Source organism: Melospiza melodia, chromosome 28 (genome assembly GCF_035770615.1).
Source record: "Melospiza melodia melodia isolate bMelMel2 chromosome 28, bMelMel2.pri, whole genome shotgun sequence".
NCBI lineage: Eukaryota > Metazoa > Chordata > Aves > Passeriformes > Passerellidae > Melospiza > Melospiza melodia.
The window spans coordinates 9,029,592-9,057,288 of record NC_086221.1 but is presented as its reverse complement, the minus strand read 5'-3'; the positions used below and the strand labels follow the sequence as shown (position 1 = coordinate 9,057,288).

The 27,697-nt window shown below is 53.3% G+C and overlaps 3 protein-coding genes across 6 annotated transcripts; 1 reads left to right on the top strand and 2 right to left on the bottom strand.

Annotated features, from left to right (window-relative positions):
- Positions 1–1,047: 1,047 nt before the first annotated feature.
- RHOC (ras homolog family member C) lies at positions 1,048–9,125 on the top strand. Its single transcript, XM_063177770.1, has 6 exons — positions 1,048–1,122; positions 2,357–2,621; positions 7,271–7,428; positions 7,679–7,799; positions 8,090–8,220; positions 8,360–9,125. The coding sequence occupies exons 2-6, from the start codon at positions 2,600–2,602 to the stop codon at positions 8,531–8,533; spliced, it is 606 nt and encodes a 201-aa protein (XP_063033840.1). The 5' UTR covers positions 1,048–1,122; positions 2,357–2,599; the 3' UTR covers positions 8,534–9,125.
- A 359-nt stretch (positions 9,126–9,484) lies between these two features.
- Positions 9,485–16,065, bottom strand: MOV10 (Mov10 RNA helicase). Of its 4 annotated transcripts, XM_063177769.1 has the most exons (22): positions 15,897–16,065; positions 15,101–15,194; positions 14,872–15,005; positions 14,551–14,789; positions 14,230–14,470; positions 13,920–14,042; positions 13,678–13,831; positions 13,435–13,589; positions 13,138–13,314; positions 12,903–13,050; positions 12,651–12,812; positions 12,453–12,556; positions 12,124–12,221; positions 11,909–12,028; positions 11,718–11,820; positions 11,394–11,517; positions 11,123–11,314; positions 10,904–10,978; positions 10,667–10,792; positions 10,410–10,498; positions 10,135–10,256; positions 9,485–10,037 (listed from the first exon to the last, which is right to left on the bottom strand). In XM_063177769.1, the coding sequence occupies exons 1-21, from the start codon at positions 16,028–16,030 to the stop codon at positions 10,142–10,144; spliced, it is 2,907 nt and encodes a 968-aa protein (XP_063033839.1). In that variant the 5' UTR covers positions 16,031–16,065; the 3' UTR covers positions 9,485–10,037; positions 10,135–10,141. The 4 variants fall into 4 exon arrangements, with proteins under 4 accessions (XP_063033839.1, XP_063033836.1, XP_063033838.1 ...); XM_063177766.1 differs by having other exon boundaries at positions 12,124–12,556; XM_063177768.1 differs by having other exon boundaries at positions 9,485–10,013; positions 12,124–12,556.
- Positions 16,066–17,569: 1,504 nt separating this feature from the next.
- On the bottom strand, positions 17,570–27,486 carry CAPZA1 (capping actin protein of muscle Z-line subunit alpha 1). The gene is made up of 10 exons (XM_063177779.1): positions 27,386–27,486; positions 24,041–24,104; positions 23,734–23,785; positions 22,868–22,931; positions 21,339–21,545; positions 20,863–20,942; positions 20,358–20,436; positions 19,797–19,868; positions 19,146–19,208; positions 17,570–18,554 (listed from the first exon to the last, which is right to left on the bottom strand). The coding sequence occupies exons 1-10, from the start codon at positions 27,422–27,424 to the stop codon at positions 18,414–18,416; spliced, it is 861 nt and encodes a 286-aa protein (XP_063033849.1). The 5' UTR covers positions 27,425–27,486; the 3' UTR covers positions 17,570–18,413.
- Between the last annotated feature and the right edge of the window lie 211 nt (positions 27,487–27,697).

The following is a 27,697-nucleotide window of genomic DNA, read 5'->3' as shown; positions in this document are numbered from 1 at the left end:
CCAGTCCTGCGGGAACAGGAGCACCGCACGCGGAATGGGAGGGAGAAAAGGCCGATGGCTGTCCCGGCTGCGGGGCAGGCAGTGGGGCAGGCCCAGGAATGTCACTGTCCCTCCGCGGGAGTTCGAGCAGCAGCTGCTTCTGCCCCGAGGGCGGGCTGCCTGCTGGAAACATCCCCACGTCCCTCCGACGGGCACCCCTGATGCTCCTGATGCTCCCTTCACGCTGCTTGCCCAGCCCTGCTCCCCCGGCACATTCCTCTTCATGCTGGTGGCTGAGAACTGGCTCTGCTTTTCCAGGTCACTGCCCGGCTGTTGGATAAGACTGGGAGGCAGTGGCTGCTGCATTTAAAGCTTCCTCTGTGGTTCCCTTTTTTACTAAGGAAACATTTCCTTTGGAACCAACTCCTGGCCTGGGGCTTGATAAATAAAGAAAAATAGTCTGCAAGCCCTTAAAATAGCAGCGGTTTATGAGCCTGGGTCTGGGCCAGGCTCCTGGGGCTGCCTTTCCCTGGCGGAGGGCCGGGAGCCGTGCCCTGCAGCTGGATGCCAGGGGCAGCAGCCGCCTGGGGTCCCGCGGTGGGCACGGGGGGCCGGGGCACACCGGGGTCACCCTCGTGCGGGCACAGCCGGGCACAGCCGCGCTCTGCCGGTGCCCCGGGAGGGGACCCTGGGCACAAGGCGTGTCCCTCGCCACCTGTGTCTGTCGCGGTGGGCAGCGGGCTCTGCTGCCGGCCTCACCTGGCACGGGGGGTCGAGGGCAGCAGCTCAGCCCCTCCGGCAGCTGCGGCCGCCCCCTCCCCGCTCGGTCTGGGCAACCCGAACCGGTAAAACACCGGCGGGCTCCGGGTCCCGGAGCCGGGCAGGGGCAGTGCTGGAAAGGGCTCGGCTCGGCACGGCCCATCACGGCACGGCCCCGCTCGGCTCAGCACAGCCCATCACGGCACGGCCCATCGCGGCACGGCCCATCGCGGCTCGTCACAGCCCATCAAGGGACGGGACGGCCCCGCTCGGCTCGGCACGGCCCCGCTCCGCCCTCGGCGGGCGGCCCCGGCCGGGGCGGTGCCCGGAGCCGCGCGGGGCCGGAGCCGGGGCCGGAGCGGGACGGGGCAGCGGCGGAGAGAGGTGCGGGTCTGGGGGAGCCGAGCGGGGAGGGGGACACCGGTGCCGTGGGGGTGCTGGTAAGGAGTGGGGCCGGAGCGGGGGTCTGGCTGACGGAGGTCTGGGTTACCGCTTGTGATGGGGTCTGAGTTACTGGCGGAGTCTGCAGAAACAGGGCTTTGTGCTGACCGGCGGGCTTGGGGGAGCTGGGATCAGGGTGTACTCGTGGGGTTTGGAGGGATTGAGATCTGGGGTTACCGGTGGGATGCGGGGTTACCCATTCTGGTGAGGTGTGGGCTCAGAGGTGGGCCCGGCAGGGCGCTGGGTGGGGTGGGACAGGGTGGGGTGGGTGTGCCCAGGGTGGGGCGGGGGTCCCTGGGTGTGGCGAGGGATGGGTCAGCTGTGCCTCAGTCCGGGCGCGTTGTCATTCCTTGAGGGTGGCCTTGGGCTGCGGGTCCCAACTTGCAGTTGTCTCCCAGGCAGTGTCTGACCTGGGGTGAGAGCCTGGGGGCTGCTGCCCCATCCCACATCCGTCCCCACAACCCCACTCCAGCAGTGTCCCCATGTACAGCCTTGCCCATGCAGTGGCCATTCTGTGTTTTCTTCAGAAAGAGGGAAAAAAGTTCCCTTTCCTTACTGCTGAGCTCATTCTTAAACATTTATATTAGGGGGGTTTGTGGGGAGGGGAAATAATTGTGTAATGTCTTAGGAGCAGGGGAGCATTCCAAAAGCATGACTGCGTGGCCTTTTCCAGTGCTAGCAGTCTGGCAGCCAAGCCTCTCAGTGGCCGCCAGCCTCCCTAAACCCAGCCCAGCCTCTCACAGCCCCGGGAGAGCAGAACGGGATCCCTGGGCTGCATCTGCATGAGGGGCTGGGACCCAAACCCAGGCCAGGAGAGTGGGAGTGGATCCCTGTGTGATGCCTGGGCTGCATCCTCCTGGGGCAGTGGCAGCAGGGGCCTGGCTGAGCCCCCCAGGCTGACATCCCTGGGAAAGGCCTCCAGGGGAAGCTGGAGACTGGAGCTGGACGATTGCCTGGCTCTGTGTCATGGGGACCAGTTGCATTTTGTCTCTATTTTGCCAAGTGCTTTTGGTGTCCAAACAGTTTCAGTTTATGTCCAGCTCCTGCTCCTCCTCAGCTCAGGTAGAGACTGCATAGGATTTTGTGGATTTTCCCTTGCATCCTGATTCCTGACAGCTACAGCTTCTCTGGGTAAATGTATAAGTGGAAAATAAGCCAAGTCCCTGTCTTCCAACAGGTTCTCAGGAGCGTTTACCCAGGCTCAGCTCCCACCTTGCCGTTTGCACGGGAGAGATGCGCTGACATGAAAAGAAGGAGTTGTGTTAGCAAATGCTGATCGGCGCTGGGGCAGGCAGGCGTTGCCCAAGCACAGGCATCTGCTGAGATTGTGCCGTGTCATTTGGAGCTTTCAGCAAGACACTCGGCTGCCGTGAGGCTGGGAAGGCTGTCACTGCTGCAGGAGGTAAAATAAGAACATGGCATGATGTCCTTTGGAAAAGGAGGTAAGGGCAGGCAGCTTTTTTCTCAGTGTTCAAACACTTGTCGTTTGAGCTTTGTTTAGTCTTTCAAATTCTGCTGTTCCAAGTTCCTTTCTCTGTTTTGCTTGTGGATGTTTTTTGTGGGATTTAGCAATGAAAACGAGCCAGCCTGGTCACTCTGCTCCGGGTCTGGGTCTGGGCAGTTGCCCTTTGCCACTGGAGTGTGTGTTAAGCCCAGCCTGCCTGGCTGTGCCCAAAGAATATGTCCAAAAAAATGGGTGAGGTCTAAACTTGAGTGCTGGGCTGAACTCCTATTTTGACAATCACTTGTTTGGATATAGCAGGTCTATATCTACAGCAGGTCTATATCCAGTAGCCCACGCTCTGCCCTGCCCATTGCACTTCTCCTTAGCATCTCTGTTTGCTTCCAGCCCCTTTTGGAAATTTTTTCTGCCTTTCAACCTTAATGATTGCATGATTCTGTAGTAAGAGTCCCTCTGGTGCTTGCAGCAGTGGCTGGGACACTTGTCCTGTACTACCTTGGCCATGGCTGAGGTGTCTCAGCAAATGAAATTCCCCACAGTGGGCATTCCTGTAGGGCTTTAATTTGGAAGTTTACTTGTCATTGTACCAGTGAGTCCAAGCTGCTAAAAGCATTTCTGCAGTGGAGCTGCCCCGCAGCGCTGGGGTATCCTGTGGGTGTCCCTGCCAAGGGGCTGCTCCCAGCACGGCTCTCTCCCCCCAGCCCTGCCCAGAATTCGGAGCTGTGCCTCTGGCCAGGGCTGTGATCCCTGGTGTGACCGGTCTGGCCAGGGCGGGGCCCTCAGCGCTGCTTGGCAATTTCTGCTTTAGAACAAAACCCCTCTGTTACCTCTAGGAAGTCGAGTCTGGCCCAGGAGGTTCATTGAAAGATTTCTGTCCCTGGTAGGAGCCCTTCAAAGCATTCACATCTTTCTCTGCTATTCCTGGGTCCCCTTAGCAGACACTGGGTGATGGACACATCCTGCTGCCAGAGGAATCCCCTATATCCTGCTCAGCAGGAACTGCACATTTTGAGGCACAAAGCTGGGAGAGACCAGCAACACAAGGGCTGCCCTGCAGCCTGGCTGATTTTATGGTGATGCCTTTGGAGCAGTGGCTTGGAAAGCAGAGTAGAGCACTCTGGGGTCGTGTTGCAGCTTTTTGGCGAGCTGAAGGAGATGCCTGCTCAGGATTTGGCTGGTGCTGGCAGTGGTGGCACAGATTAAACCCAGTGCTGTCCCTGTGGGGGCCCAGCCTGGCTGCACAGCAGGTGCAGGGATGGGCGCGGGAGCCCTGTGGGCTTGGCAGTGGGAAATGCTGGCACGCAGCTGCTGCTCCCTTTTGTTTTCCCCATGGATGAGCAGGAGGCATCTCCAGCGGGGCCCTGTGGGTGCTGCTCACACCCAGGAGCTGCCAGTGTGGGTTGCCAGCGTGGTTGGCAGTGCTGGCTGTGTTTTGGGGGGCTTGGCTCCCCCCTTCCTTGCTGCCCACGCTGGGGGATCAGCCCTGCACAGGGGGCCTTGCTGTGTCAGGCTGAGCTTCTCATCCACCAGCACTCCCAAGTCCTTCCTCTCAGGGCTGCTCCCACTTAATTCTTCTGCGTTTGTACTTGGGATTGTCCTGTTTGTCTTCATGAAGTTGTCTTCATGTTTTCCACTCTTTTTATCTGCTCCTAATCTGGCAACAGTGCAAACAGAGTCCTCACCCCAGGGTCTAGCCTCATCCTGCTGACCAACAGGAGCATCCCCTGGCAAAGAAGATCATCTCTCCTGGAACAGAGAGCTGCTGGCATCTGGTACTGGTGCTGTGCCAGCTGCTGGCTGCAGGGCAGGACTGGGGCACCCAGCCGACCCCTCAGGCTCACAGCCCTTCAGCCTCCTTGCCCTGCTCGCCTCTGCACACCAGCTCTGCATTAGTAATGGGCTATTTCTGGATGGCTCTCCTGAGTAATGGAATGAATTGTGCTGAGATTTTGGGTGGGGACAGCCTCTGCCCTCTGAGTCACCACTGGGCACCGCGCCGGGTCAGGGCTGGAGCCGTGGGAAGGAGCCCTGGGCGGGGGACAGTGCTCAGCCTGGGCAGGAGCAGGGCCACCCCCGGGCAGCACGGGGGCAGGAGCAGGGGCAGCTCTGGGGCAGGAGCAGGACGACCCCAGGGCAGCACGGGGACAGGAGCAGGGCCCCTCTGAGGGCAGCACTGGGGCAGGAGCAGGGCCCCTCTGGCTGGCTTTGGTTCCAGCCCAGTGCCTGCAGACTGGGCACGGACACATCCTGGTGTCCATCTGCCTGTTTGTGTCCTTGGGCATCTCCTGCTCCTCACGCTGCAGATGCTGCCAGCTGCCTGTGCTGTGGGTTAGATACTGGCACGGCCCAAACTGCCTTTCCTCTGGGAGATAGGGAGTCACAAAGCAGTATATCATGTTTTGCTGTGGGCAAAGAAGCTTTGTGTCCAAGTAAACAGGCTTTTTTTCTCCCTGAGCTCTCTGTTTTCTGTGCTGTGGACATGCTGCTGGAGAGAGGACGAGCCTTTGGTCAGACAAGAAGGATGGTTTGCAACAAGGGTTGGACTTGCACGTCTTTGGGCCTTTATGATTCTGTGGGACTGTGGGTTTGCCTGGCCCAGCTGGGCAGGCTGGAGCAGCAGGGCATGAGGAATAGGGACAGGAGCTGTTCCCCCCCTATTCTCAGCACTTGACTCCCTAAAAGTGCCCCTGGTTCCTAAAAGGGACCCTTTTTTTCTCTGACTTCAGTGTTGCACAAATGTGCTCACCTTCCTGTAGACATGCTGCTCCACTGGGATGTGTGCCTGACACCAAAGATCCCAGCTGAGGAATGTCCCATCTCCCGGATGCAGCCCTTGATTCTCACTCTTCTCACCTTACAAGTGCCAGCTTTCTATTTTTATTAGCAGCTCCAGAGCACTCAGCAGCCATGACCCATTCCTGCCTCAGCTTGTGAGCCAAAATGCTTGGAACCTACAAAGATCCATGGCTACAGCAGGGTCTGGTCTGGCATGGGTGAAAACTCTCTCTCTTTTGCCCGAACCATTGGGCAGTGTGAGCTGTGAAACTGGGGTGGTTCCCCGGGTTTGTGTGACAGGGGTGACCTGCCAGGCACACGGATGAGACAGGCAGGTCTGCAGCCTGCCTTTGGAATGCCAGGCAGCCCTCCAGGCTCCTTTCCTAATCCTTTCCTTGCAGCTAATTGTGATGCAGCCAGAGTCCTGCTTTACCCTTTTCCTCCCTCTTCTGTTGGCACGGGGTGAGGCTGGGATCCCTGGGCCAGGGACAGATTCCTGGCCTTTGGTAAGGCTCAGTGTGAGAGCCCTGCTTGAAGGCTTGTGATGTTCTGGCCTTCCCAAGGTGATGCTGGCGTGATCCAGCCCGATCCACTCCCAGGGCTTGCAGCTCAATGCCTCAGCATTGCTGTGTGTGTGTCCTTCCCACGGGCTCCCAGCATGAGTGGCTCCTTCCCACCCTGCTGCCTGGGCAGAGGGTTTGGAGAGGGACAGGGCTGAGGGGGAAAGCATGGAACATCCCTGCCTTCAGGAGAGGGTTCTTGGCCACCTGTAACTTCCCCAGGGCAGTGTGAATTTTCAGGGGTTAAACCCTGACATGTCAGCCTGTGTCATTCCCAGGATCTCTGCAGGGACAGGGAGCTGGTGATGTGCTGAAGGCATGTGAGGAGTAGGACAGGCTCTTTGGACTGGGAATCTGGGGATGGAAAAGAGGTTTTGGTCACAAGGTTGGGAGGGATGTGATCCCACTGTGGGTGATTTTCTCATGCCTTGTTCAGATGCTGTGCCAGGCATTTTGTGGCATTGTCCTGGCTGGTTCTCAGGCTCAGCTGTAAACCCCTTTTGAAAGTGAGGGATGCAAAGGCATAGTTTTCCTTGCAGAGCTGCGTCCTTTTCCCGTGGGGCACAAAGCTGCCTGCTTTGTGTGGGGTTTCAGCTCTGTTTGCTGAGTGGTGACTGGCAGCCTCTCCCCCTGCCAGTGCCAGTTCAGCTCTCTTGGTTCCATGGCAAAAGCTCCTTTTTCAGACAGGCTGGGACAGGGCCAGCCTGTGCTGGGTGCCAGGCACACAGGTCCTGCTTGCCCAGACCTCCAGGAGCTTGGCTTGGTGTGTTCCAGCTGCTGATAAGGTTATTTAGGGTCTGTTGAGCATGCTGGGGTGAAACCCGAAGCACAGTTTCTGCCCTGAAGAATTTATAATTTAAAATAAACCCAGCATGTGCATGGAACTCTGAGATTGTCTAAAATCCTGGTTGCCTGGGTGGTGGCACAGCAAACCCAGGGAGGGTTGGATGTCTGGGGAAGGCAGAGTGGTTTGTCACCTCCCACAAGTCCCTGTGTGCAGCCACCAGCACTGACCACAGCAGGGGTGGCTCTGCCAGCCACAGCAGCAGTGCTGGGTGTGGATGGTTCCAGTCAGGCCAGTTCTGGTGGTGCCCATGAGTGGAGTGTGTGGAGCTGGAGGGGTGTCTGGCAGAGCGCTGGGACCCTCTGTCCTGTCAGTCACTGTCACTCACAGTGGGATGTGCCCAGGTGCTTGTGCCTGTATCTCCCAGGCTGTTGTGCACAGGAGTTTGGGGGCCAGGAGCACAAAGTGCCCGTGCTGCTCTGTCCTGCTCACCTGCTCGTGTCCCCACAGCGATGGCAGCCATCAGGAAGAAGCTGGTGATCGTGGGAGATGGTGCCTGCGGGAAGACGTGTCTGCTGATCGTGTTCAGCAAAGACCAGTTCCCCGAGGTCTACGTGCCCACGGTGTTTGAGAACTACATTGCTGACATAGAGGTGGATGGCAAGCAGGTAAGGGCCGTTGCCATTCCTGTCCCCTGGCTCCGTGTACCCTGCTGGCAGTGCCACTGCCCAGTGCTGCTGCTGGGGTTGCTCTGTGTGCTCGGATGCACCTGCAGCGCACAGAGGAGCCCATGGCTCCGGCATTTCTGGTCACCCTGAGCCTGGCCCAGCTTGAGGAAGAGCACAGCTCTACCTGAGGAAGATAAATCTGTGACTCGTGACCTGCAGAGCCCCTGAGCCATGTCCTTGTCCCCTGCAGGTTGAGCTGGCCCTGTGGGACACGGCAGGACAGGAGGACTATGACAGGCTGCGGCCCCTCTCGTACCCGGACACGGACGTCATCCTCATGTGCTTCTCCATCGACAGCCCCGATAGCCTCGGTACGGACGGGGGGTCCCACGGGATTTGGTGCTGCTACTGAACCCCCTGGGGCCTGGGAAGCACCCAAGCTGCCCCTCGAGGATGCCAGAGCCTTCCCTTCATCCCCCGGCCTTGTGTGCACTGCAGGGAAATGCTGGCAGCCTGCAGACTGGGCAGAGGTGGCGGGAGAGGGGGTTCTGTGGGGCGAGCTCTCCCTGCTCCAACGGGAAAAGCTTGGGGCTGGTTTCTGTGAGGAGGCTGTGGGGCAGCAGCCCCTCTGCTCATAGGATTCCACGTCTGCCTGTTGTAGAGAACATCCCTGAGAAGTGGACGCCGGAGGTGAAGCACTTCTGCCCCAACGTGCCCATCATCCTGGTGGGGAACAAGAAGGACCTGCGCAACGATGAGCACACGCGGCGGGAGCTGGCCAAGATGAAGCAGGTGGGGACAGCCCCGGGTCCCCCAGCCAGCAAACCACTTCTGCCCACACCAGATCGTGGCTGGAAGGGCTGCACGCCCCAAGGGCAGTCGCTGTTGTGTTCTGGCAGTGTTTCCAAACCCTGTTTTTACTGCTTCCTAGGAGCCGGTGAAGCCAGAGGAGGGAAGGGACATGGCCAACAGGATCAACGCCTTTGGCTACCTCGAGTGCTCGGCCAAGACGAAGGAGGGGGTGCGGGAGGTGTTTGAGATGGCCACCCGAGCTGGGCTGCAGGTGCGCAAGAACAAGAAGCGCCGAGGCTGCCCGCTGCTGTGAGCAGCCCTGCTGGCAGCAGCACTGCCTGCCCTGCCCGGGGCACTGCTGGCACCCAGCCCCAGCCGCACCTCGTGGTGCCACCACCTGCCCCGCACCCTTCGCACCAGAGTGCCACCCACGCTCACAGGGGTCCCCGTGACACTCCGGGGCCATGAGGGGCCAGTGCCTTCAGCACCTGCTGCTCTCTGCGGGCCGGTGCTCGTGTTTCTCCCTGTGTCGCCCTGTTCTGTACTGAGCTCCCTGGTTTTGCCCTTCCCGCGGGCATTGCTGGGGGGTTCCCTCTTTCCCCAGCTCTGGCAGGTGCCACAGGAGCAGGAGGTGCCGGTCACAGCTCACGTGTGGGGCGTGCCGTGCTGCGCTGCTGGGCGTGCAGGCAGCACACAGCCGTGTTACAGGCCTGCCCGGGCAGTTTCAGCCCTGTCTGCGCAGAGCTGGGCCCAGCTGCTGCCAGCAGCTCAGCTCTCCTCCTGGGACTGTGCCCAGCTCTGCCGGCACCGCCGCCTCCGAGTCTGCCTCGGCCGCGGGCTTGGCAGCACTAAACCAACTGCATAATTGGGAGAATAAATGCAAACTGGTATTTTAGTAATTGCAACTTGGCTTGTGTGGCGTTCTTGTGGCTCTCCTTTGTGCCTCTCAGTGCTCCAGGCTCCTGCCCAGGCTCAGGGCCGTGTGCTGCAGGGTGGGGACTTGCCTGGCCCCAGCCCCTGTTGCTTTAGCTGCTGGTGGAGGATCAGGGCTCACTGCCCTGTACTTGCAAAAGAGCCAGGAAGCAGTTTACATGGGAAGGGCCACGCAGGAGCTTCCCAGCTGTACCCAGTCCCTGGGTGATGGGCACTGCCATCACTGCTGGAGCCATCCTTCCTCTGGAGCAGCTCAGGGCAGGGCTGCAGTGAGCCTGATGCTGCTCTGAAGCCCTGTCTGTGTAAGCAAGGCCCACCTAGGACTCAGCAGTACACTGCTTTTCTTTAAACATTTATTCGAGGGAAATAGAGTGTCTGCACGGCCATGCCAGCTCTCAGGCCAGGCAGCTGCCCAGAGGAGAGCTGAGCCAACCCGTCCCAGACCAGGTCCCTGCCTTCCCCAGTCACCCATCACAGCAGCAGTGAGCTCCCCTGTGCACCCAGTGATGCTCTTTGGAGGCCAGAGCCCCCAGGCTTAAGTCTTTCACTGAATGGTGAGACCAGTCACAGAGAGTAGTTTTGCCACAGCCATGTAAAAAAATTATTAAAATGGAGAGTTGTCCCAGTCTGGTGCTGGTGTGGGCTTCGTGGCTGGCAGCAAAGGCTGGCAACACCTTCTGGTCCCGTGAGTTCAGCCCCATCTCCACAGGGATGCATGGAGCACTCCGGGACTGGGACAGAAAAAGCAGGAGCTGCTGCAGGCTTGGGACAGGCTGAGGGGGATGCACCTTCACGGGGCTTCTCCTCCCTTCCCAGGCGCATTTCCTGCAGAGAAACCTCATGGCAGAGCTGGCTCCTGACTTTGAGATGGAGACAGGCAAGGCCTAAGCAAAAACTGATTTAAGTCCTGCTGCATTTGGGGCAGGAGAAGCCTCCCAGTGCCCCAGCTGTTACCCTGGCCGTGCTGCCAGCTCTGCTCACCTGGGTGCTAAACTCTGAGCTGCAGTGCCTGCAGGTCGTTGGCAAGTCTGTCCTCAGCTGTGCCCTCCTCCTCGAAGGGGTATCCGGTGTAGCCCCCCTGTTCCTTGCAGTACCTGAGGAACCTGCAGGTGCAGAGCGAGGGGAGCGTGGGCACGCGGTGGCACCAGCCCTGCTGCTCCGTGGCAGTGGGCATGGCCTGGCACCACGTGCTGGCAGCAGGACAGGGCAGGTGCTGGTGAGCACTGCCAGGGGCCAGGAGCACAGGAGCAGCTCACCTGAGCCAGTGGTGGTCCTTGCTGAGCACAGTAGGATTACCCACCACGATCAACAGAGCCTTGGCCCGGGTGATGGCCACGTTAAGCCTCTGAAGAGGACAAGCAAGAGGGCGTTACCTGCTGCAACACCTCTCATGGTCCCGCAGCCCCAGCGGGGTGCAGGCAGCTCTGGTGGCACGAGCAGCCAGAGCAGCTCTACCTGCCTGTGAGAACCACAGGGCAGAGGGGATGCCAAGGGAGAGGGGGCCAGGCAGTACCTTGGGGTTCTTGAGGAAGCCCAGCCTGAAGGTCTGGTCGAACTGGAGGTACGTGCTGCAGCTGCGCACCGTGGAGATGAGGATCACCTGCCGCTCCTGGCCCTGGAACTCTTCCACAGAGCCCACCTGGGGCATGGACAACAGGTGAGGGCCGGGAGCACCCCTGGGCTGGGGCTGTCAGGCCTCCTTCCTCCTGTGGCACAGTGTGCTCCTCTCTCCTCCATGCCCAGGACCTACCTTCAGCTGGCTGATGTCCGGCAGCTCCTGCAGATCGCGATCCAGGCAGGTGATGGCTTTCCGGATCTTCTCTACCTGAGTGGAGGCATGTGGCGAAATCCAGCCTGCACAGGGCCATCCTTGTGCCAGCCCTGTCCCAGCCCATCCATCCCAGTGCTCCCTGTCCCTAGGGAGGTCTCTGCTCTGCCTCTGCCCTGTCTGCAGAGCTGTGTCCCTCACCTGCTTCCTGTAGGGAGAGATGATGCCGATCTCCTTGGGGGACACACTGGGGCAGCTTCCCCTGCCCCGACTCTGCAGCAGCTTCTTGAGGTAGTGGATCAGGACCTCAATTTCAGCCGTGTTGAAGAATGAGGGACTCTTGGCCTCTCTCTGGTCTTCCCCACAAACCCCATGGAAGATGATGGGGAAGCCCTAGGGATGGAGAACATTTGGCTCTGCTCTGCCTGTGCCTTGGGGAACCCCCTGGGTCCGTCCCTCCTGCGCCCCTCACTTTTTTGGGAAGCTCCTCCCAGGTACAAAACAGATTCCGGATGTCAGGCCCATTGCTCCTGCACACCTTCAGCTCGTTGTCATAGAAGAGCTCATTGGGGATCCTGAGAATGGCCTCGTGGGACCTGGGAGAGGCAGGACCATGCCAGGGTGGGTGCCATGGGGGTCCAGAGCCCTCTTGGGCACCGTGCACCCAGGACAGCAGGTGCCCTCCCATCTCCCACACCAGCTGGGCACTCTGAGGCTCTGGGCGACAGATCCTGGAGCGCCATGCTCACCAATCCCTGCCGGGCTCGACCCCTTCCCGCACTATCCCTGTCCCCACCTGTAGTTCCAGAGCAGCTTGGTGATGAACTGTGGGTTGTATCCTCCACTCGACTTCTGGTACAAGGGGTTGTGCAGCATCAGCCTCTCCAGCAGTGAGGTGCCTGTGCCCAGTGATATCCTGTGGCTCCCCACAAGGCCACTCAGCCCCTGTGGGGTGCCGGCAGCACTCCCACTCCTCTCCCTACTCACCCAGACCATGCTGGATTGCCAGTGGTGAGGTCAGGACGGGGCCCAGCTGCTTGGGGTCTCCTGCCAGCACCAGCTGCCCCCCATTGGGGTTGTTCTCCTCATCCATGGGCGCCAGGAGCCCTGGGGACAGGGAGAGCTCAGCGGGGAACGGGAGGACCCCAGGCCATGCAGAGAAGCTGGCTCTTGGGGCAGCAGAGCAGGTGGGCACTGCTCACCCGCGATGGCGACAACGCTCTCCGGCTCTACCGCGTGGCCACACTCGTCGATGAACACGTGCGAGAAAAACCCAGGGGCGAAACCGGCTGACACCAGCCTGGTGGAGAGACGCAGTGAGGCTGTTCTCAGCATCCTGCCCCACCTGGCCATCCTTCCCCTCCTACCCTTCACCCTCATCCTCCCACAGAGAAGGGATTTCCCTGCTGCTGCCTGCCCTCCTCCAACCCCTCCCAGCTGAGTCCCAGAGGGTCTGCTTCCACAGCCTGGCTGCAAGGCAGCCCTGGGTCCACCTGCCACGGATGCTGGGGACAATCCCAGCTCCTCTGACCTTCCTGCTGTCACCAGTGTGGTGATGATAATCCGGTAGTGGCTCAGTCTCTCCTTGCTTGGGTACACGTAGCTGCTCTGCTCATCATCCCAGTTGCAGCAGGGCTGGAGCACAGGCATTGGGTGAGGTCCCATTATCCTGGGGGATGCCAGCCCAGATGTGCTGTCAGGATTTCAGGGTGGAGGGGCAGGGACCTACCCTGATATCAGTGGGCACTTCCCTGTAGCTCCTGGAGCTGGCAATGAGCCTGTAGACATTCTGAGGGGCAATGTCCTTGATGATGCACTGGCACAGCAGGTCTGCAGCACTGTTGGAGGGGGCACAGGCCAAGATATGGGCATCCTTGAAGCATGTCCACACCTGGGTGGGAAGAGGAGGTGACAGCATTGAGCCCCATGGATGATAATGGGCAGCAATGCTCAGGGCTGGATTTGGGCACCGGCCACCCACCTGCTTGATGGCCTCCACCATAGTGACCGTCTTGCCAGTGCCAGGGGGGCCAAAGATGAGGTATGGGGCTGGCCGGGACACCCCCGTCACGATGTGGGTCACAGCTTTGCACTGCTCCTCGTTGGTCTCCAGCTTGCGGTTAAACCACCTGTGGGAGCAGAGGCTGCGCTGCCCGAGCCCCATGGCCTCCATCCCCTCGGCCCTCAGAGCCTCCACCCGCAGAACTGGGACTCACCGCGGCTGGAAGGGCCCTGAGAAGAGGGACTTGTGGCAGGAGGCGGAGGGGAACAGGAGGCTGGACAAGCCTGGGCGCACGGCCAGCACTACAGCCCGGTGCTGCACCTGCAGTGGCAGCCGGCTGAAGGTGAAGGTCACATCGAACTTCATATTCTTCACAAACTTCTTCTGCAGCCTGGGAAGAAATGGAGTGAGCAGGACACGGGACACTCTCCCATGCCCTCCTGGCCCTTTCCAACCCATTCTTGGCCTTTGGCATCTCTGAGAAAGGCTGCTGGGACCACACACCACTCACTTGGAGGAGAAGCCCAGCCTGACCCTGTCCAGCTCCACGCTGTGCACGTAGCCCTTGTAGCGGACGAGTGGGGAGTGGTCCCGCTCGCTGCTCAGGTGGGCAAACAGGTGGTCCCCTCTCAGCAGGGATGGGCGGTTCTCGGCCACGCCAGGCACCTGTGCCAAAGGGCCAGTGTGATGCCAGGCACTCTGGGAGTGCCAGTGTTGTGCCAGCACCCCTCCCGTCTCTCAGCCCCCCACGCACATCGAGAACCAGCAGTGCCCTCTCCTGCACCATGGTCACGTCCTGCATGTCGTAGCGACGGATGTCCACCTCCATCTGAATTTCCTCCAGGTGCAGCAGCAGCTGGAATTTCTGGTAGTAGTTCTCAGCCTGCAGAGGTGCTTCCAGCAGCGAGCTGAGGACAGCAGCAATGTCATTGTGTCCCAGGGACAGTTTGGCACTCAAGGAGCACCTCAGCATTGCTCTCAGCCCTTGGCACTCACCGCATGGCAGCCCAGCTGGAGCTGGCACTGGTGTTGGGTCCGAGCAGGATCGTGTCCTTGAGGCTCTTTGGGTACTGGTAGGTGCCCAGAGGGATTTCCCTCTCCAGTTCGTTTTTCAGGGAGCTGGGTGGAGGGGACAGTAGTGTCTCAGGGACTACGTGGTGTCCCCAGCCCCACTGTCACCAGCCATGGAGCAGGGTTGAAGCACTGTCCTGTGGTGCCAGGCAGTCAAGGAGCTGAACCTTGTCCTGGCTGGAGAACAGGCTGGGCCCCTCTGCTCAGGGTGGCAGCAGGTGAGCTCATCACATACCTGTCAGGGGGGATGCCATCCTCGGTGATGACTGTGACATAGCGCTGGAGGCTGGCCTCGTAGGGCTGGAAAGGTGCTGAGGGCCCCAGGTCCTTGGCCAGCTGGCTCTCAGCAATGGCAGCGACATAGCGGGAGATGCTGAAGGACACGTCTGGCTCCTTGGTGAACTCGAAGGACACCACAGCACTGAAGTGCCCATTGCAGGTGGTGAGGCACCGCGCCTGGATGGGGTACATCCCACCTGCGGGGTGAAGGGTGAGGCTGGGTCCTGCATCCTGCGTGTGGGGCAGGGCACGGGGCAGGGGATGGGATGGACCCTACCTGGGTGTAGCAGCAGGGACTGGCCCTGCACTGCCCCTTGCTCATCGGTGAAGGAGAGCTCCCGTGCCTGCTGCTGTGCCTGGAACCGCTGCAGCGTCACCACCTCTGTGCCACGGTTCTGCACCAGGACGGCCACTGTCCGCGGCTCGCCCGCCACCACCGGGAAGCGAATATTCCCGTTGCCCTGGTCATAGTCTGAGGTGATCTCCACCCCGTGCTTCCCACGAATGAGCTCAGCCCTGTGGGGAGGGAGGGTCAGGCTTTCCCAGCTGGGCTGGGGGATCCAAGGGACGTGCCAAGGTGGGGTGCTGCTGGTCATACCACTGCTTGGCATAGCGCTGGGGCACTTGCGGAGTGGAGCTGAGCTGCTGTCCTGAGGCAGACGTGGCCACGGATGTCTGTGCATTGCTCCTGGGTCGCCGGTACTGGTCTGCCACCACCACATGTCTCTTCACCTGCAAGGAGCAGCCGGAATCAGCGTGGCCCTGGGACTCTGCAGGGGGCTCCTGAGGGGCCAGTCCTAGTGGGCACTGCCCCAGCACAAACTCACCTTGAATTTCACCAGATCTCCGCGCACCTGAACCTGGTGGGTTGTCCTTAGCGCAAACAACATGAAGGAAAAATTGGGCGTCCTTGCCTCAGTCCTGCGGAGACAAGGGAGAGGGTTTGTGTGGGAGAGTGTGACTCAGGGCCACGGGCACAGGCAGCTGGGGTGAGGCAAGTGGGAAGATGAAGCAGGACACTGAGGCTGCAGTGAGGGGGCTCTCAGCAGGTGCCCACTGCTCCAGCAGAGGAAGAAAGGCTTCCCACTGGCCTGTGCAAATCTTACATCCCTGCTGGCTGCTCCAGCTGTGCCATTGCTGTCCCAGCTATGCCACAGCCATTCCAGCTGTCCACTGCATCACTGCCTGGTCCTGACAGCCACGCAGTCCCTGCCCACGCCAGTGCTGTGGAGCTGAGCTGGCACAGGTGGTGGCTCTGCTAAGGCACAGCCACTGTGCTCCCAGCAGCGACGACTCCCCAGGTACCTCCTCACAGTCCCACCGGTGCACCGAGCCCTGGCTTTGCCAATGATTAGCAGCGGTGACATTGCACAAGGGCCGGTGTGATTGGTGTCAGCAGGGTGAGGTGGGGAGTGTGGTGGGCAGTGGGTGTCCAAGGCCATCCCCAGGCAGCTGCTGGGGGCCCATGGAGCTGGGGATCACCCCAGCAGGGCTTTGGTGAGACAGGTGAGCTTGGGGACCCCAGTGATGCTGCTGGGGACTAGTGACACCGGCCAGGCACTGGGGATGCTGGCCCGGGTCTGTTCCAGGTGATGTCGCCCGGGTCTGGCCGAGGGCTCTCACCTGCCGCGGAACTCCTGGTTGTAGATGGTCCGCAGCGTTTCCCGCAGGCTCGTCTGCTCCCGGCCCGTGTCCTGCAGGAACTGCACGAATTGACACCCCCAGAGACTGGCCTCCGCCACGCTGAACCGCGGCATGGTCGAGCCGAGCCGAGCCGAGCCGTGCCGAGATGGTGCCGCGTCCAGGAGTGCCAGGTCAAGCCGGGCTGGGCTGGGCTGGGCTGGGCTGAGCCAGGGCGGGTCGCGCACGGAGAAACGAAAGCGAAAGAGGCCGTGGGGCCGCGGGCCCGCCCGGCTGGGGCGGATCGGGGCTGGCAGGGGACAGCCCGGGGCAGCAGCCGGGGGGAGAAGGGCCCGAGGCAGGCACGGCACCAGGCAGGCTGCAGGGTGATTAGCGAGAGATTTGGAGAAGGACAGAGAGATAGAAACGCTCCTAAGGTTGGAGCACTGACGGTGAACTGCTCCCAGCGTGCCCAAGGAGCAGGAGCCTAGCCTTGAGGCAGATAAAAGCTGCGTTGTGTGCAGAGCCTTATCTTGCGCCCTGCTTCGGCTTCACATTCTTGGAATTGCCGCAGCGATTTCCTGGATGGTCCGGGGCCGCAGCCCACAGCACCTGAGGCCCACAGAGCCTGCCATCTCCCCTGGGTGCTGCGCAGGCAGGAGCCGCTTAAACTGCCCGTGAGCAGCTCCTGCAGAGCTGCGCAAACCCTCCGAAAAGCCCAGCTTTCAGGATACAACCAGGATACAAACCGGATGTGTAGGATACAACCAGGAGTGTCTGAAGTAGGCTAAAGTAAGACTCTGAGAGTGAGTGGAATGACCTCCTTGCTGCCTTTTTCCCAGGGTGAGGAGCTGCAATAAAGCTCTGTGATGGTTTCTATTTTAGTTTGGAAGCTCAGCCCTCCAGTTCCCATGTCTGTATACCAGGGCATTTGGACTGATACCATCCCTGCCTTAGTCATGGAACTGTTAAGATTGGAAAAGACCTTTGAGATCATTAAAGTCCAACCATCAACCCAGCACTACCACTGTGATCACCACTAAAGCAGGTCCTCAAGTACCACATTCACATTTTTGAACACTTTCCGGGATGGTAATGCCATTTCCTAGACTTCAGGAATTAAAAGGAATGAGACCATGAAAGAACAGACACAAATGGCTTTAAACAAAGACTGGTGTATTTGCACTAGACTAGTTGATACAGAGGATGCCTGAGGGATGAATTGTCAGTCTCAGCAGCAAATACAAATATATTTTAATTAGTTAAAACTCACAAAGGATAAGCACTTATTTTGCGGTGTTACTGTGCAAAACCTGAAGCGTAATGCACAGGCAACCCCACCCCTCTCTTCCCAACCCTTTTTCCTCTGTGTATTTAAAAACAAGAAGACATGAGCCAGTTTAAAAACCAGAACCTGCAAGGCGCCCAGTGATAACCAAGTGCAAACAAAGCAAAGGGAGTTCACCAAAGGAGGTTCACTTTGTAGCGAATCTGTGTTCCAAGATCTGAGAAAGGCGTATGTCTATCTCTTCATCCTCCCCTTCAGAGAAACTGTTATGACTGCTAGGTTTGATGTTAGAGGGGGAAAATAATAATGCAGAGCAAGCATGTAGAAGCGATTCATTCCAAAATCCCCTCTAAGCATGATAACAAACTGTCCACAACTGAGACAAATGGAAAGGATTTTTTCTTTCACTTTGGTGCAAGTTTATTTATTTTGTACACTATCCATCCATACACCTGCGATACAAATCTATGAACCTGCCACAAAGCATTAAAGCACAACATACCTATTATTTTGTAGACATTTGCATTTTTAATCACCATCCAGCCCTTGTGGATCAGCAGTGACTCATCTTGTAGTTCTGTAAAAATGCAGATGTCTGGTAACCGTACGTACACAAGAAAGGGGAGAAGAAAAATGTTCACTTTTAGGGAACATGGCTCAAATCTTCAGATTTAAAAAAAGTTACGTCCCCGGAAGAGCTGGGTCAGTAGGGAATTCTGTAAAGGATCCTGTAAACTCATTTTCTACAGCAAAATCTAAGCCTGCAGGCATCTGCTTTGTGGAGGTTGGGAATAAGGATACACGAGGACTCACTGTCTTGCACTTACTGTGTCTTGCAGCGCCGTGAGCTCTTGGCAGGTTTGACAAACTTACTGGATACCTGGAGTGCTGGATACAGGTGAAGGGAGCGCTCCATACCCTCTCCTGGGGTAATAATAGGGCTTTTCCAGCTAGGAAGTTTTCCAGCCAGTGACTGAAAACAGCTATACTTCTGAGCCATGAATGGCTGAATTTAAATGACCTATTAAATGCAGCTACAACAGGAAGTTTATGTGGCAGGAAACACAAAACACAAAGACAACTATTTGTTCCACGGTTCCCTCTCAGGCTAGAAAACCTGGTAACTTTGAAAGCCCTAAAAATGCTGCTCTGGTTTAAAAACCATCTACTTGGCATAGGACCGTATTTGTTTTTTTGCACACGACTGCTTCATACACCTCCTTGTTTCTGCATTAAGCATTCTGCATTTCTTTGCCAATCTTGTAGCTGAGGATTTTGTTCCAGTCAATCTTGGTGCGGGTGACGGGCAGCTGCCGGCGTAAGGCTTTGAAAGTGGTGTCTGACATAGTCTGGTAGTTTTCACTGATTGCTGTCTGCAAGGGCAAGCACATTTGGTGAGGGCACACATAAAACACTATGAGAACGCTCAACTTAGTGTTAAAGCCACAAACTCCTTTCTGTAAAGTGTAAGGCCCACTATTAACTAAATTAATAAGGCAGTCATCAGTGTGTGTGCAAGTCAAAGGCTTTTTATTCACCTTCCCTGTAATGTAGCAGCATCTCCTTAGGTCTTTCACTGACTTATCTCTTTCCAGTCTCCTGGCACAGAGGCTGGGACAATGCAAAAGCTGTTGCACAAGTTTCCTCCTCGGAATTTTTAACTGTCACAGAGGAAAATACATTGACTCACCCACTCCTCCCTCCCATGCTTGTTCCAGGAATCATTTGCAACCCTTTAAAAAAACTGTACAGTAAACCTGATAGTTAATTACAACACACCTTTGTAACTTTACAGCTTTGTAACGATATTTTTTAAACAAATACTGCTACCCTTTTCTAAGCAATTCTTACAGGCAATACCAGATTCAGCAAGGAACAGAACGAGAGGTCACTTTTCCATGTTTCTATTAACTGCAAATGGAGACTGATATGATTCTGTTTTATGTAACTACCACTGATCTTACCTGGTACTCGTTTTCTGCATTTTCTATGATCTTAATAAATTCCTTAGCAGTTTGGACATCACTCTACAAAGGAAAAAAAAAGTTTGCATGTTTAAGAGCAACTTACAAAACTTACATAAGCTACACAATAGATTTATTCTCAAATGATAGGCTGAGTATAGATAAAGTAGGTAACATCATCAGCTTGTGCCTTGTGGTTGTAGCTGGGTTCCTTTCACTTACTACACACTAGGTAGAGCTTGTGCTCCAAACTGGAACAGAGCTGCACCCTAGTGAGCAAAAAGGAAGTGGACCTTCATAGTAAAATGAATCACTTTGCAGCTGTTGCTCCCTCTACCAAACTAGAGGAATTCTTAATTTGCCTTAGCATACGTCTCTTACTGTTTCTTTCCATTGGACAGAGATAGAAAAGCATATTCTGTCCTTTTTAACCCTAACTACTAAGAGAAGCTTTCCAATAGAGACTTTCTAATAAGACTGAATTTTAAGCAGTTGGGAATCTGGGATTCCTACATGACTGTAAACACCACAGTGACTGTTCACCCAAAAATTACTTTAAAGTCAAGAGAATGCAGTCATAGCAGCATGCTTCGTGAGCTGTTAAAGGAGTGAAAACAGTTGCTTATCATCAAGATCTTTTAGCATACTTACTGACACCTGTACAGAGTCCTGAATGTCTTTGTGACTAACCAACTGGACATTGCCATCTTCATAGTAATGGACCTAGACAAAAAGACACAATGCAGGTTTTATTATGACCACTCCCTCCAGAATTCCTGAGTCCCCCAAATGCTACTAAAATGGCACAACAGAGCATTGTGCCAGTCTTCTCTGCTTACATGGGGACTAAAAGCAGGATGGATTTTCTAAAAGGTTTCATTCTTTGTCAAGACTGTTCAAGATTATGTTAATCAGTAAATGCCTAGAGCTAAGAGCAATTATAAAAGACTCAAGGTAGAGATTTTAGCCCTATAAAGTGAAGCAAAGTAGAGGTCTATAGGGTAATGCCACATAATAAACCACAGGCCAGATCTGAAACTATTACTAGAATACTAGATTTAAGAATTACTTTCTTGAATTGTTTATTTAATAACATCCTGACTTGAGAAGGACATCTCTGCTGCATTTCAGCACCTCACTCTGGGACAAATGCATTTGTGTAAGACAAGCACAATGCACCTCCTCCTGTTACTGCTAGGAAAAATAACTCACCTGGATTTTGAGCACTGCAGCCACTTGAGCTGTTGGTGGTGTGATGGTAAACTTCCATTCTGATCTCCAACGCCCATTCCTAGAAGCAATCAAAGCATGAAAAAACTATTTCCAAGAAGCTCTAACAGCAAAAAGAATGAAATTAATGACCAAGTTGTTTCTGATGTTGTCTTATCACCAATACCACATGGGATTTAGTGCTTTAGATGGCATGGAGTTAAATTTCTGCAGCCCAGCTGAATACAATGCAGCTTCAGTACAAAGAAGCTCCAGAGATGTAAAGGAGTATCTATCCAGCTCTGATAATGCCTTTTCCTCTGGAGAGGTCACAGGAAGAGTTTTGCTAAGTGCCAAGGGGGCTGCAAGGAAAACACACTACAGAAGGAAAAGAACTTCTTGGGAAGCCCAAAACTCCCTGTCCTTCAGACTGTGTCAGAGCTAGAGGATGGGTTGGTTTGAGGAACCAGGCAAAGGAAGAAAACACACCATGTTGAAATAGTCTTACCAGAAGTTTTTGGGCTGAAACTGGTGGCTCTCAATACAGGCAATAATTGTCTGCTGTCCATCTATAGATTTACCATAAACCTGTATTTAGAAAAAGAGTTAAAAAGGCCCAAGAGCTAAGGAAAGCCATTTTTAGTCTCTGTTCTTGGCAGCAGGGTGCAGGCTGCTGTGGCGGCACCTCACTGGGAACATGCACCACGAGTTACATTGTCCAACACCTCCCCTGGCAGGTATCTTATTATGGGTAGGTGTGAAGGTGCTTGGCAGTCATGCCTATGAAAAAGGTCTAATTCACCTTTACCTCTGTGTGCATGCCAAGATAGTTGCACCCTCTTTGGAAATCATTCAAGTCATTCCAAAGTTAGCCAAAATGCTAGTGAGGATGGAGAATTCCAACAGCTCTGCCCAGCACAGTCTGCTCTGGGACTGAGTGACTCAGAGCAATACACTTTCAGGGAAACAAGATGGATACTCAACAGTGCAGAAGCCATTGGGGTAATGATCTTTGACGTAGGCTCTCAATGCACTGTCACAGGCATCTCTCCATTGTTTTAAAGCCGATTCTGTGTCCTCGGGCTGGGGATCACTTGCTTCTTTCCTTAAGTGGTCAAACTTAAAAGAAAGCTTGTTTCTTGGGTCTAAAAATCTGCCATTGCCCAGATCACCATGTTCTGTGATTAAGACCTGGAACAGAAGTTGAAATGATGATACATTTAGGCTGATATAGATGTATTATTTTGCATTTTTCCCTACTTGCGTATCAGTGTTACATTAGGTACTTTCATTGAGCTACAAGGTCACACAGGAAAATCAAGATTTTATGATATTAATAATTTAAATTAGTAGTTGTTGTGAGTAAAGGTAACTGCTCTCCACAGTAATACTGCACTTAGATTTCTGTCCCAGAAAAGACTGAACTATAATAATGTATATATTCGGCTTAAAATTGGGTATCCTTACAATAGAAGCAGGTTGCTTTGCCTTTAAAGTTATTTTAGCTGTATTCCTTCTTCATTTCTAAAGGAAACAGAGACTTTTACTCTGAAATCTACCATTTATTGCCATGCTCCATGCTTTGCAATAGCTCTACTTCTAGGCAAGAAGGGTACATAGATGTGACTACTTCTAAAATATACCAACTAAAGCAGACCACAAAGCAGCCTTGCACATTCTCTTCTTTTTTCTTTTTCACCTTAATTCTCTGGTTTCTCAGATATTGACTTTATTGGGGTGGGTTTTTGTTTTTTTTTTTTTAGTTTTTTCCAAGTTGTACTGTAACTTTCTCATCAAAGCTATTTCAGTGAACAGCCCCCTTAATATATGCCTCCCATACTCCCATAAACATATCTGGGACACTAGAAAAGCTGGGTCAGAGCTTGGCTCAGAGAACAGAGCAGATGGTCAGGCAGCTTTCTGGCTTCTCTACGACTTGCTGTTTGTTCTAAAAAAAAAGAATTAAAAAAACCCCTGAAATAACTTGTTTTGCTGGCATAGACTGGATAGTATTAGGTATAATCACTATACCAAATCAATGACTTGGTATAAATAAAGATAAGTTTATTTTTTAGGGTAGCTGGGAATGGATTAAGATTGCAGAAAATAAACCAAACAAACTATTAAGAATCTATTATCAATTGTCAGTAGGAACTGCAAGCAAGTAGCAACATAAGGATTTTTAAGTGAGCTTTAAATAGACAGTAATCTTTAATCACTCATACTCTTAAGTAAAATTCCAGTGACTTCAGCGTGGAGCTTTAAGGAACAATGAATTGGATTTGCTAAGTAGTACAACACAGAACTTGAAGAGGATATCTTGGTTATGCTTTGTTCTTATCAAAGTAAGTTTGTCATATTGATATGTGGGGGAAGGAGGAGGAGTGGTACCTTGTGAGCAGAACAAGTGAGTCAGCTGATGGCTTGTGAGCCAACATCCTGATGAAACAACATTTTTATTGCTTTTTCAGAGTGCAGTAATACAACCTGGAGCGTACAAAGTTTCCTCTTACCTGATCCTCGTACCCTTCTATCTTCACTGGGGTGAACTGATCCATGTTGTACTGTGCAAATGCACTGTGGAGCACCAAAGGAACATGAACTTTAGCTGCACGTGCACATTTATTCTGACTCAAGGATTATATGGCAGCAAACATCAACTTAATTGGGCAAACAATACACACAAGCACTGTTAAAGGATTTTCCAATACCTTTCACTGTAGATAGCTATAAACTCCAGGTCTAAAAGCATGTTTGTCTAGGGATGGCCAGGAAAATACAGAGTTCAAAAGTAGAACAGGCGATAGCCTGTGGAAATGTGAGCAAGCCAAGGCAAAACAGGAACACCCCAGCTACAATTTAGCAGCAAGGTAAATAAATGAGTAGACGAATATTTACAACAAATTTCTTATGCAAAGACTTGCTGACTGACATGTCACCTAGCTTGAAATATATCTTAGCATCAAAAAGCCTGTATGTGTAATCTTTAAGCACCTTCTGATGAAGCTGTGGAAGTAAACAAATTTTTATTGAGGGCAGTTCCTTTTCTAAACTTAGGCTATGGATTAATCAGTATTTCAGGCTTCACTAACTTTATAAATCAGATGATTCAACATGATCAGACATTGCTGCTGCTGCAGAGTTAAACTTTTTGGCAGCATGCCTTCCTGTCAGTTTTATACAGCACAAATTCCCATCTAGGGCTTTTAAAAAGAATCATCCACACCTTTCATTATGTATTTCGTTAGGTGGGCTAAGGAATTACATAAGATTGCTCTGAATGCAGCAAATGGTTTTCTTTGTCACAGAATGATGAGTATAAGAAAACAGAAGGATCTCTCATGGTAATTTGACTTGTGTTTGGAATCTCAGTACTTACTGTGCTGCTCCTTCCCTGAGAAGATTGTCATTGTTAAGCAATAACCGGACATCTGGAGAAGAAAGGGTCCAGGTGTGTTACTGGATTTTTTATCAAATGCTTCTCTTTACACACTTTATTTTCAACTGTACATGTGCAAACATTAAAAGATGAAATAATTTCATTAGGCAGAAATAGTCCAGAAGAACTGCACGCTTTCCCAGGCCACTTAACCTTAAAAGCAGTATGGTGTGACACAGCCTTAGATTCTTATAATAGATAAAACATGAAGAAAACATTACAGATCATTTTTTCCTTAATTGCTTACCATTGAATACTTCATTGAACTCTCCAGGGGGAGCATGAGTGATGAATTTTGCAGCTATACGCACCTACAATGAAGTAGAAAAGTAATTAAATACAAAAGATAACTTACTGAGTTCACACATATTGAAGCAATTCACCAACAAAACCACCTCTGAAGGGACAGAAGGTGGCAGATTTAGGGAGAAATCTAGGCATGCATTGTCAAGCTACAAATAATCTAGTAAGACTGATTAAAGCAAGGCTGGACAGGGCTTGGAGCAACCTGGTCTAGTGGAAAGTGGGCAAGGGGTGGAACTGGATGATCTTCAAGGTCCCTTTCATTCAACCCAAACCATTCTGGGTTTCTGTGGAGGCACGTGATGATGAAGGAAGGCATTAATAACTGAGAAAGCCAAATTTCAATGTCCAGAAACTCCGAATCTGGAAGAGAAAAACCCTGTCTCTTCTAAAAGTGTAATAAAACTGCAATGTGTTCCGAAATCCAATATACATGTCTTGCACAGTTAGAATTTAGGTGGTCCAAGTATTGGTTCTGTTGGAATTGGTAAGAGTTTATGGTTTTCATTATAAAACCTTTTATAGCTTTTGCAGGACCAAAGGGAATAGAAAGATCTTGGAAGAAATGAAAAAGGAAATGCCACAAAATTAAACCTCTCCCTTAGAGTAATAAAAACGTCCCATTTCCTCTGACAGCTAACATTTCCAGCTAACAAAGCTGACCAATGAGCCTCTCTGGTCTAACAAGACATTTATTGAAAGTGACTAAAGAATTGTTCATTAGAACTCTATTTTCTACTTTTCATTCTGAGCAGCAAAACAAAGAATTGTCTTTATATATGTAACTGCTTCACTTGAGTTATCACCAGAGCTGGAAATAATTCACTTCTCTCAACAGTCTTCTCTGTTTTAATTAGAAATTGTTTGTATTGTTTGTCACATAATTATTTTAAGCAAGCCACGAAAAGAAATAAATACCTTTCCAAACAAAAGCTAATTGCCTTATTCCAACAGGATCAAGTAATAACTCTGCCTTAACTGGACTGAGCTTCAGATAAAAATAGACTGTCTTCCAAATTAGTAATGATTTTGAAAAACAGAATATATATTATTTGTGCCTGAAGAAATTACACAATACAAAGAAAACATTAAAAAGACAGTATCTTGTGTAGTTGATCAATAAAATAGAAAACATTTCGGTCAAACTATTGTAATCAGGAGTGCAGGAAACAGGCTGGGGAGAGATTAATTTGAAATGTCAAGCACTTGAACGGTTGATGGTTTTCGGAGCGGGTTGATTGGAGGGCGGTGTCAGGATGCTCCTCTGCAGAAACACCAAAATAGGACTTTCTGCAATCTGCCCCATTTCCTGGCCCCCGGGGCCATTTCAGGTGTCATTTCAGCTCTGCAGCATCAACTTCCTGCTTCTAAAATGGGGAAAGTGTCTGAGGGGAAGGGAAGCTGCTCAGCCGTTAGTTTAAACTGGCAAAACAGCAGCAGAATGAGCTTGAGCAAAACGGGAGATTTCAGAGGAACTTACAAGGAAATCACGGAATCACAGACTGGTTGGGTTGGAAGGGACCTTAAAGCTCCTCCAGTGTCCCCCCTGCCATGGCAGGGACACCTCCCACTGTCCCAGGTGCTCCCAGCCCTGTCCAGCCTGGCCGTGGGCACTGCCAGGGATCCAGGGCCTGCCCACCCTGCCAGGGAACAATTCCTAATTCCCCATCTCCCACCCATCCCTGCCCTCTGGCAGTGGGAGCCATTCCCTGTGTCCTGTCCCCCCTGTCACTCCAGGCCTTGTCCCCAGTCCCTCCCCAGCTCTCTTGGAGCCCCTTTAAGTGCTGGAAGGGGATCTAAAATCTCCCTGGAGCGTTCTCTTCTCTGGACTGGACACTCCCAGCTTTCCCAGCCTGTCTGAGAAATTAATCTCTTACCTAAAATATGCCCAAAGAGAATAAAGGAGTAAAGCTTGGAGGATGGAAGGAATTAATTTTGTTGCTCAACTGACGTTTTTGGGTTTTTCCTTTACTTTAAAGTACCGCTAAACTCAAACTTAAAAAATTAACATATAGAAAGTTCTCGTCTCATCTGAATAGTCACATGCTACAGAAAATCCTTGCTGCATGTTTCTCTTTCAGATCCTCCCTTGAGGTTATCCTTCTCTGCCTGTGTGAGGCATGGAGTTAGTTGAAATTGAATGTTCTAAAGGCCTATATCAATTCTGCTCTGGAATACTTCTTTCAAACAACATCACCTAAAATACTAACAGATGAACTGCACCTCTAAAGCCCTGCTTGTTTCACAGATGATGTCACTGAAATGAAGCTGAAATTACAGTTTAAAGGAAAAATGAAAGCAACAGCCAGACTTGTAGGACCCTTGAAGATCCATGAGCCTGAACAACTCCTCCAGAATGTTAAGAAATGAAGCAAGTAATAAGTGTAACACTTCTATGATGTAAGGAAGAGTAACAGTGCATTTTTAGACTACTGCGTGCAGACAACATTGTATTACCAAGTGGAGAACTTGCAGTATGTAACTTTCTCCACATTCCTACACAAGAAGAACAAACTGCTCATTTCCCCCTTTCCTAAAATAACTATGGCCCTATTTACTCTGACTTAGGCCTTTCCATCCAGCTTAATTCTCAGGATCTACATTGCAGTTCCTGTCAGCATCTGGGGTGAGAAAAAATGCAACAGCACACTCGGAGGGTATTTAGGAAGTGATGAGATTGCAAAGCACTTTACAGACACGCTGGTTACTCTGCTGATTTGGGAAAACCAGCATAGAAACCACACTTTCACAAAATTATTTTGGTTGGGAAAAACCTTCAAGATCACCAAGCGATCCAGCTGTGACTGTCTCCCACGCTGTCAACAAGATCAGAGCACTGGGTGCCACGTCCAGTCCTTCCTTGATCAGGGATAGGGACTCCACCACCTCCCTGGGCAACCCTTTCCAATGTCTAATTGCCCTTTCTGTTAAGAAGCTCCGCCTGATGTCCAACCTACACCTCCCCTGGTTTAGGTTGAGACTATATCCATTTTCATGCAAAACGACTGGCCGAGACCCATCAGCTGCACCGAGGCAATAAGGAAATCGAAAGGCAATGAGGAAATGGGAAGGCAATGAGGAATTCGGAAGGCAAAGTGCTGGTAAGGAACAGCCGGTGCTTCAGGCCGGGCGGCGGCGGCCCGGTGGTCTCGGGAGCCCGCCCACCCCGAAGCACTCGCAGGCCGGCACACCGGCACCAGGCGAGCTCGCCCGCCGCTCCCCAGCCAATGCCCTCCCGGGGGCAGCGGCACAGACCCACGGCGGAGAGAGGGCCACCCCCTCCCTTTACCTTCTCCTCATCCGACACCCGCTCCTCCAGGTCCGCCATCTTGGCAGCTGTGTGCCCGGCCCCGCACAGTGCATGCCGGGAGCGCTGGGCGGCGGACCGAACGCGCTGGCCGCGCCATCTTAACTGCGGGCAGACGCCGCGTGGCGGCCATCGTAGAAAAGGGTGGGTTCTCCCGGTACCGGATGACAGAACCACCGCCTCCCGGAGCCCTTGGGGGTCCCGGTCATCGTGTGGGATATGGTCGGGAGAAGCAGCGGTGATGGACTGGACAAGCAGGCTGCCCACGCGAGCCCCACCCTGGTCGTCCCGGCG

Coding starts and splice junctions, on each gene's coding strand:
- RHOC (XM_063177770.1), top strand. CDS start 2,600: ATGATGTCCTTTGGAAAAGGAG. Junction 2,622..7,270: donor GATGTCCTTTGGAAAAGGAG/GTAAGGGCAGGC, acceptor GTGTCCCCACAG/CGATGGCAGCCATCAGGAAG. Junction 7,429..7,678: donor TAGAGGTGGATGGCAAGCAG/GTAAGGGCCGTT, acceptor TGTCCCCTGCAG/GTTGAGCTGGCCCTGTGGGA.
- CAPZA1 (XM_063177779.1), bottom strand. CDS start 27,424: ATGGCGGACCTGGAGGAGCGGGTGTCGGATGAGGAGAAG. Junction 24,105..27,385: donor GGGTGTCGGATGAGGAGAAG/GTAAAGGGAGGG, acceptor ACTTCATTGTAG/GTGCGTATAGCTGCAAAATT. Junction 22,932..23,733: donor CTCAGGGAAGGAGCAGCACA/GTAAGTACTGAG, acceptor GGTGCTCCACAG/TGCATTTGCACAGTACAACA.
- MOV10 (XM_063177766.1), bottom strand. CDS start 16,030: ATGCCGCGGTTCAGCGTGGCGGAGGCCAGTCTCTGGGGGTGTCAATTC. Junction 13,832..13,919: donor TCCAGCTGGGCTGCCATGCG/GTGAGTGCCAAG, acceptor TGCTGTCCTCAG/CTCGCTGCTGGAAGCACCTC. Junction 11,315..11,393: donor GGGAGGAGCTTCCCAAAAAA/GTGAGGGGCGCA, acceptor CTCCATCCCTAG/GGCTTCCCCATCATCTTCCA.